Genomic DNA, 9,298 nt, shown 5'->3' with positions numbered 1-9,298 from the left:
AGCTCAGCTCAGCCGAGCGTAGCTCCCAGCGTGTGCGTTTTGTTTGGTCAAGTCTGGTGGCCAAATTATGCATTGCCCGGACACTGCAAACGTACTCTCGCTCGTCATCAAATCCCCATTTCCAAAGCTATATATACCCCAATTCGCATTCTCCAATTTCATATCTCTACAAACCCTCGTTCCTCGATTGTTTCTCACAACACACGATCAATTTAATACCCATTCCCACTGCAAAACTACAATTACCCTAAACCCAAAGCCATTCTCTGTTTTCTTGGTAGAAATGGAAGACATCACCACCCAACCTCTTCTTACTCCCTACAAACTTGGCAAATTCCATCTTTCCCACAGGTAATACTACCTTTCTACCAGTGGCGGACCTACTAAGTATATAATAGGTGGACAAGTGTCTATTTTAAAATTTTATTAGAATTTGATTTTTTTATTTAAAATTTAAAGTTCTCTTCATTAATACACGGGTCAATACTGAAATTTTATCGAGTTGACCCTAAAATTTGATGGTATCAAATCAAAAAATTTATATTATAAATAAACGAGTGCTCAGCCTAAATTTTTTTAGGTCCGCTGCTTTCTACCTCCCATCGTATATTTGTTCAGTTTTCTAAGGAAGAATATCATCCCATTTCCCACACATCATCTTGTTGTTCGTGAGGTGGGGAAAACGATGGTCTCTGTCTAACTAACTGCCTGATTTTGGTGCTTGATTTGCCTCCTTTTTTTCCTTTTGTGTCATTTTTTCAGAGTTGTGTTGGCGCCATTGACCAGAAAAAGATCTTACAACAACGTTCCTCAACAACATGCCATTCTGTACTATTCCCAGAGAACTTCCAAAGGAGGTTTATTGATCGCTGAGGCTACTGGAGTTTCTGATACAGCTCAAGGGTAATCAATCATCATCAGAAGCAGAATCGTGTATAAAAGATTGAAATTTTACATTTTCTTTAAACCCCCAAAATACGTTCATTTTAATTTTTAATAAAGGTATCCGGATACACCTGGAATATGGACAAAAGAGCAAGTCGAAGCCTGGAAACCCATTGTTGATGCTGTTCATGCCAAAGGTGGAATCTTCTTTTGTGATTTGGCACGTTGGAAGGGTTTCAAATAAAGGTCTCTCTTGTTTTACACCTCCCATTTTCTCTTCTCTTCTTGTGACATCTCTTAGAAAAATAGTGAATGCATGATTGAAAATCGATGCTTAATTCTCATTACCCAAAGTTTGTTTTGTAACTTTTATTTCCAGAGTCATTGGTGCTTTTTGTGGTGGCATTGGACACAAGTAATGGTTTATCACTTGTAAATGTTTGCAGGTTTTCAGTCAAATGGACAAGCTCCGATCTCTTCTACTGATAAGCCACTGGCACCACAAGTTCGGCTTAATGGAATAGATGCTAGAGAGTACTCAACTCCGAGACGACTAAGGACAGATGAAATTCCTCAAATTGTCAATGATTTCAGAATTGCAGCAAGGAATGCCATGGAAGCTGGTATGTTCTTTTTCTAGATTGTAAACAATAAAAGAAATTTGGGGATTCTTAGATACTTTAAATTATAGAATGGCTGCTAACTTTGGTGGCTGATTTATAGGATTTGATGGAGTTGAGATTCATGGAGCTCATGGCTACCTAATAGAACAGTTTTTGAAAGATCAAGTGAATGATCGGACAGACCAATATGGTGGATCACTGGAAAACCGTTGTCGATTTGCATTAGAGATAGTTGAAGCCGTTGTGAATGAAATCGGAGCAGATAAAGTTGGAATAAGGCTATCTCCCTATGCAGAATTCATGGAAGCAGGGGACTCAAATCCGGAAGCATTAGGCCTCTACATGGTTGAGACCTTGAACAAATGTGGGATTCTCTACTGCCACATGGTGGAACCAGAATTAACCAGTGGGGAGAAGTGAGTGAATGTCCTCAAAGTCTTGTGCCAATGAGAAATTTTAATGGCACTTTCATTGCTGCTGGATGTTACGGTAGAGATGATGGAAACAATGCCGTGGCTGAGAACCGAGCGGACTTATTGCCTATGGTCGATCGTTTCTTGCCAATCCAGATTTGCCAAGGAGATTTGAGCTTGGTGCCCCTCTTAATAAGTATGACAGGAATACATTCTACACATCCGATCCGGTCACTGGTTACACTGATTACCCGTTTCTTGAAGCTAATGGCAATGCTTAAGATCCCCAAGGGGACAACAAGAGACATGTTTTCAGTTATAATAGTCATTATTTCCAGACCACTTGTATTAATAAAATCCCCGACTTTTGAATTTATGATTTTTAACCCATCAAGAATTTTTTTATTAGTATTTATTCACTCATGCCATGCCAAGCAGAGTACGAAAGAGCTTCTTAGCTCCCCGTGAAACGGATATCAGAATTTTTCATGAATGAGGCAATTTCATTAGAACAACAATAAGCGTGGTTCTAAAACTCGAGAACATCTTGCTCGAAAGATCCAAACAAACATGGGCCTAACAAAAGAAAGTCCAAATCAAAACCCAATAAAAAGGAGGATACACTTAAAATTGGCAAACAACAGGGACCTGAGAAACACTCTTTGAACGTTCTTTCAAATAAATATTATCTTATAATTACCTTAGATTAATAAAAAATAATTTTATACTTTAGTCATCTAAAGGGTCCATTTTTTTTAGAAAGTTTAGTTATTTTAATTTTCATTTTCTAGAAAATAAAAAACATGAGGAAAACACTTGGTTATAAAATTAAAAAATGATTTCTGTAAAATAAAAAATAATGAAAATATGAAAACATAAAAAGATGTTTTTAGTATTTTCATTAAATTTAATTTAAAATTTTAAAAATAAGAAATCATGAGATTTAGATTTTTAACTTAACTTCAAACCCTTCTAATAACAATTTTTTGATTTAATAATATTTAAACCCCTCAAACTTTTGCAACCAAAAAAATATCAATATGGCCTTTGAACTTTTTTTTACAATCAATGTGGTTCTTAAACTGATTTTTTAAATATTTTTTTAGAATTTTTATATTTAATGTATTGAATATATAATAATTGTTTATATTTAATATTATAAATTTAAATAATATTTTAATTTTTCTAAAAATTAAATAAGCCCACAAATTTTCTGAAAAATCAATTCGACCTTTGAACTTAGTAAAAATTCTATTAAACTCATCTACTATATCATCATCCATTTGTATCGCCACAACATCATGAACTATCACATTACAATTGTTGATTACTATGTAAGCTTTGTGTATTGTCATGTAAGCGTCGTGGCGGTTTGATTGTGTTGGTTAAAAGATTATAAATTTTTTGTCAGTTTAAGGGTCACATTGAGTGTAAAAAAGTTCAAGGGCTACACTATTTTTTTTTCTAAAGTTGGAGGGACTTAAATACCATTAAATATATTTTTATTTTAATGATGATTTTGTGTGCTCTTATTTACAATAATATTTTTGTGTATTTTTTTAGATTTAATCGTTGTCCAATATAATTAACATTATATTCCTATTATAAACTAAAATAAATTTTATATTTTGAAATTTATTTTAAACTATATTGTTTTACTGTTGTATAACTTACATGTTAAATTTATTTAATAAATTCTTTAATAATTATATTTTAATTTAATTTTAATAAATATTTATTCCTCTCTATTTTAAAAAATTATAACAAATATATTTTCACTATTTATTTTTTATTCCCATTCCGCTGAAGGCTTTTAGTTCACAGAGCTGCTCCCATTTTATCCACTGAATTCCTCTTCCACTGGTCGATCCTCAGATGAATCTGAAATTATTTATTCAGGGAATTGGCCACCTCTTTTGGCATGTGGAAAAGAGATAGGACGTAAATCAGTAGGTTTTGGATAACAAATTTGACTAGAATAATACGTCCATAATGTGATAATACCTTCCCTTTCCAATCGTCCAGACGCTTGTAAAATTTTTCGACAATCGACTTCCACATAACAGATGAATTCCTGAAGAAAAAGGTAGTCTCAAGTAGGTAGCAAGTAACTGATCGCTCTTGCAGTTGGTGAGGACAACCTACTTTTGTACTCCTGAATGCTCCACATTAACCACATATAGCATGGTTTTTTTGACATTTTATTTCAAGCCCGAAGTTAGCTCGAAGATTCTCAGTATTTTGCACGAAACCTTCTTTCACTTCCTATAAAATTATCAAGTAGTCAATAAGTTTAAGGTGAGAGATGCGAAGTCCGTTGTTCCCTACCAACATACCATAGAATAAGCCTATACACATAACTCCATAGAGAAGAGAGCTCAACGCTTCCCCGCTCAGATTGACGAGGAGAGGGGATAGGGCCATAGGGGACAGCTTTGTCTAAGCCCCTATTTTAATCTTGAATTTGTTAGAGGAAGAACCATTGTTTAACAAAGAGATAGTTGTGGTTGATAAACATAGCTTCATCCACTTTCTCACACTCTCTCCGAAATTCATTTTTTACATTATGAAATTTGTGAAGAACCAATCAATTGAGTCTTAAGCTTTTGTGGAAATTCGCTTTAAAACCCAGTGCATCCTTTTTCTTTCGAGATTGCTCCTCAATTACTTCGTTGGCAATGAAAGAAACGTTCGCTCTTTACTTACTCGAGGTGAAGGCGAACTGGAACTCTCCAATAACTTCATGGATGCAAGACGACAATCTTACTGATAAAACTTTGGCTACAATCTTGTAGAGACTCGATTTAACAAAATATGGATTTACAAATATACATACCCTCTAAAGAACTCGAGACGTACTCTGCTCTGGATCTGGTCTGGATCACTGCTGGTCAAAAAGCTCCTCTACTGATCTTCATCTAATTTGCGTAAAGAAACAAATTCCAAACGCTCAGCTAATTAGCCCAGTGCCACACTAACAACTAAAACATACTAACAGGGTTAATTTATAACATAAACAATTGATAAAAAGGTATAATGAATTTATTCGTATCTGAAACATTAGTGAGTATCCTTGTGATACTCACTTTCTACGCCATGGTAGACATCATGGTGCGATTGAGGGATCTCTACATCTCGGAGCTCACACACCCCTCTAGTCTACCGAGGATGTGGCCTCTGAAATCTCTGCATATCTGACACCACACCCTCGACTAGCCCACCCCTTGCGAGTGTCGAACCTTATGACTTAGCTAGTCAATTTAAAGTGCCTTGAGCACTTCCTAAGAATATCCAGACTGGTTCTATACTTGTCACCTTGTGACTTGTAATTTTATTTGAGAGTAATTGTAGAGTTCTTGGGAACTTCATTTCTCCATTACAATCCCCTGAAAAACCATAACTTAATATGTATGTTGATACCGATACTGAAAGACCAGTATCGGTACTAACTTATAAGTATTGATACTTTGCCTCAAGTATCGATAATCTGCCCTATTATTACATGCTTTGAAGAATGATAGTATCAATACTTATCGTCTAGTATCGATACTTCCAAGCTAGAGTATTGATACTAACCGGGGTACCTATACTAAATTTAGATTCAATATTTAGAAAATAATCTCAGCATCGGTACTCCTATGGAGAGTATCGATACTTCTACACTAGGTATCGATACTCCCATGAATAATGATACCAATTTTAGCTTCGATGTTTTTAAAAATTCCTAATATCGATACCCTTTGAAGAAGTATCGATATTCCTGTTAAAACTAAACAAATTTTACTCTTCTTGAAGAACAATTTCAGTATTGTTCTTACAGTACCGATACCCTACTCGAAAAGACCTTACTTAGGCTCGAATTTCACACTCAATCTCTTTCACATTGCTACAATGATGTTCCTTTGTATTTAGTGTCTTATATGGTCAATAAGGATCATAAATAAGGCTTTATAACATATTAAAAACATAAAATATGGCATCTATCATGATCATGCTCATCAAGCTTTCATTTAAATCTCTATGCAATTTGTACTTCAAAATGACCTACTAGAGTGTATAAAAGAGTTGTAAATGTGGTTACCTCAAAGCTCTTAGCTAATGGCTAACCCCCAACTCACTGAAGAGTTGTTTTCCCTATTTCCTTAGCTTTTGAACTTTCTCCAACTTCTTTCACTATTCAATGATAAGAAATAGGAATTTCTAAGTTTACTCAGTGTTGTACATATAAATTAGAGCACTTCTTGCATCTTGAATCTAACAACAATAACTTAGAATCATTAGATTCTATCAAACCTCCCAAAAAACCATTTTGAAACTATAGTTTAAAACTTGAAAAAATAGAGCTTGAATTGAAGCTAGGAAGATAAGGATTAAGAATCTTACCTTAGATAAGCCAAACTAGATTTGTAAAGCTTAAAATCTCCACTTGTAAAAAGGAAACAAAGAGGAAGAAAGAAGAAGAAGAGTTGGTAAGATAATATGGGGTAGTTGACGTAAACTTGCTTATAACAAGGGGTTATAGCTTTCAAAATAAAAATGGGTAAATTACACTTTAAGTCTGTACACTTTTCAAATCATGGTATTATCATCACCTTTTATAATTCTTTTAGGTCCAACTCAGCTCAATCCCAAATAAACTTGGTCCAAACTATTTTAATAAATCTCTTGGGCTCTAAAATGAATCTCGGATTGACTCAAACTACTAACCCGAGTTTCGAGGCTTTACAACCCAAACCTCTTATCTAGGTGACAATAAAGAAGTTCATGAAAATTAGGTGCACGAAAACACGAGAGAAGAGAAGGAACTAACCTGGACTAATAAGCTCTGCCACTCTCTTAGTATCTCTACAAAACTTATATCATCAACATAAACCTAAAAATTACTAAGACTATAAAATAATTAAATCTCTCCAAAATATTTATTTCTCATGATTATAAATGTTAATATACGTTCTATCTTTATAAAGTTAAATATTTGGTAAACAAAAAAAATTATTTAATAAGAATTATTAATTAAATGAATCTAATCAATAATTAATTTTTAACCAATACATTACAATAAAATCTAACAAAATTTCTAATTAAGAATTGAGTCAAAATCTAACCCATGTGATGACATTGGACGCATAATAGTCTATGACATATAGTGTTTGCAGGTTTTCAGCCAAATGGAGAAGATCCAATCTCTTCTACAGATAAGCCATTGATAACCGTCACAGAGTACTCACCTCCGAGGCTATTATGGACAGATGAAATTCAGCAGATTGTCAGTGATTTCAGAATTGCAGCAAGGAATGCTATGGAAGAAGGTAAGTTCATTTTTTCTAGATTGTGAACAGAAAAATGAAATAATGCTGACGATTCTTAGATTCTTTAAAATTACAGAATGGCTGCTAACTTTTGTGGCTGATTTACATGGTTTGATGGAGTTGAGATTCATGGCTACCTAATAGAACAGTTTTTGAAAGATGAAGGGAATGATCCAACGAAGCAATATGGAGGATCACTAGAAAAGCGTTGCCGATTTGCCTTGGAGATTGTCAACGAAATGGGAGCGGATAAAGTTGGAATAAGGCAATCTCCCAATGCAGATTACACGGAAGCAGTGTTAGGCCTCTGCCTTGAACAAATTCGGAATTCCCTACTCTACTGCCATATGGTGGAATCAAGAATGAGAGTGGTGAATGCTCTCACTGTCTTGTCCCAATGAGAACGGGGCTCTTTCATTGTTGCCGTAGGCTATACGGCCGGTTGTTTTCGGCCAATCGGGAGTTGGCAAGGAGATTTGAGTCTCTTAATAAGTATGACAGTAATACTATCTATACACGATCTGATCCACTCATCGGTTACACTGATTACCCATTTCTCAATCCCTAAGAGGAGAGAGAACATGAGGCATGCTTTCAACTGTTTTATAATCTTTATTTCTAGTTTCAATCCACGGATAATCTTCTTCTTTTTCTTTTCTAGTAATTGACAAAATTGTGTACCAAACCACCTATATTTATAAATTACCAGGCGGGTAAGAAATTTTGGCAAGCTCTGAATTCTGATACAAACTCTTGCATCTTCTAAGCACTCAACTTCATTTGTAATGCTAAAAGAAAGCATTCGATACAAAGTATTCTTAATTTATATTTTTAAAAAGTTTTTTTAGCTAAAAATTAAGTCGTTAGTGTATTATAAAATTATATAATGTTAATAAAAATCATTATTTTTATTAACAGCAAAGTAATATTCTATCTAGACTCCATGCGTTCCAGCAAGGAGATTTCGACCGGAGGTTCGTAAAAGACAGTAGTACCAATAGGAGCACCTCGGCCCAACGCCGCCAACCTGTCGGCTGCCTCCTTTTGTTCCCTAAGAACATGAGAAATTCTTATGATCCAATCACGATCCCGAATTTGTTGAATTGTGGTGATTAGAGCATTTCCAGCAAGAGCCTCGGACTTCTTGTTGTAGATACGGGCAACCTCGCTATTATCCGTTTCAAGTTCCACAAATCTGAACCCTGCCCTCCAAGCATGCAAAAGAAGGTCATGGGTATCCCAAAGCTCAGCTATGATAGTGGAGCACCTTCCTAGACTTCGAGTAAATCCGAAGATCCAATCCCCTTCATGGTTGTGGAGAAGACCTCCAGCAGCCGCAGTTTTATCACCAGGATCAACTGCTCCATTCGAATTGGCTTTAATCCATCCACTAGGTGGTCGATGCCATTTCAAAGGAAATTGAACGATAAACCGGCTTGTACCTACAGTTTGCTCATTTGCTCTTGCAACTTCAGCAGTTAACCGATTACAACGATTAAATAAATCCTCCCTTTTCACATACTCCGGATCAAAAATAACGCTACACCGATGCTTCCATAAGTGCCAGCAATATACAGCAAAACGAGTCGATCAGTCATCATCATTGATGGCAAACGTGCCTGGTGAGCATAGATTGACCTCAATCCATTCAAGATAAGGCAGTGAAAGGAAGTCAGCATATTTATCTGTTCGGATAACTCTCGATCAAATAGCTCCAGCTGAAATGCAATGGCGAAGCACATGGTCAATGTCCTCAGCAGCTCTTCCACAAATCTTGCAGACGGTAGAGTTGGAGAGATGTCTCCGATTACGCTCAACATCAGTAAGTAACCGATCATGCATCACAAGCCAAAAATCAACTATTCGAGATCAATTAAATCTGATCGTCTTATAAACTAAAAGGCTTTTGGATTAGGCCGAGAATTCGTCCAAATTTACGAATCTCCTGATAAAAGCCTGGCCATAGACAAAGGGAATTGGGTGAGACGAATTTTGATTTTAAAATGAATTTTAATATAAAAGTTTAGAAGTTCCTTCCTTTCATGGGGAAGCAGTTTGCCTTTTTCTT

At 35.4% G+C, this 9,298-nt stretch overlaps 1 protein-coding gene and 1 pseudogene across 1 annotated transcript; both read left to right on the top strand.

Annotated features, from left to right (window-relative positions):
• The first annotated feature begins 243 nt into the window (after nt 1-243).
• On the top strand, nt 244-2,264 carry LOC120194081 (annotated as a pseudogene).
• Nucleotides 2,265-6,457: 4,193 nt separating this feature from the next.
• Nucleotides 6,458-7,631, top strand: LOC120194330 (putative 12-oxophytodienoate reductase-like protein 1). Its single transcript, XM_039196657.1, has 3 exons — nt 6,458-6,461; nt 7,078-7,230; nt 7,351-7,631. Exons 1-3 carry the CDS (start codon nt 6,458-6,460, stop codon nt 7,629-7,631), a joined length of 438 nt encoding a protein of 145 aa, XP_039052588.1.
• Nucleotides 7,632-9,298: the final 1,667 nt, after the last annotated feature.

Source organism: Hibiscus syriacus, unplaced genomic scaffold (genome assembly GCF_006381635.1).
Source record: "Hibiscus syriacus cultivar Baekdansim isolate YM2019G1 unplaced genomic scaffold, ASM638163v2 tig00116997_pilon, whole genome shotgun sequence".
NCBI classification, from domain to species: Eukaryota; Viridiplantae; Streptophyta; class Magnoliopsida; order Malvales; family Malvaceae; genus Hibiscus; species Hibiscus syriacus.
This window is presented reverse-complemented; position numbering and strand designations above follow the sequence as displayed.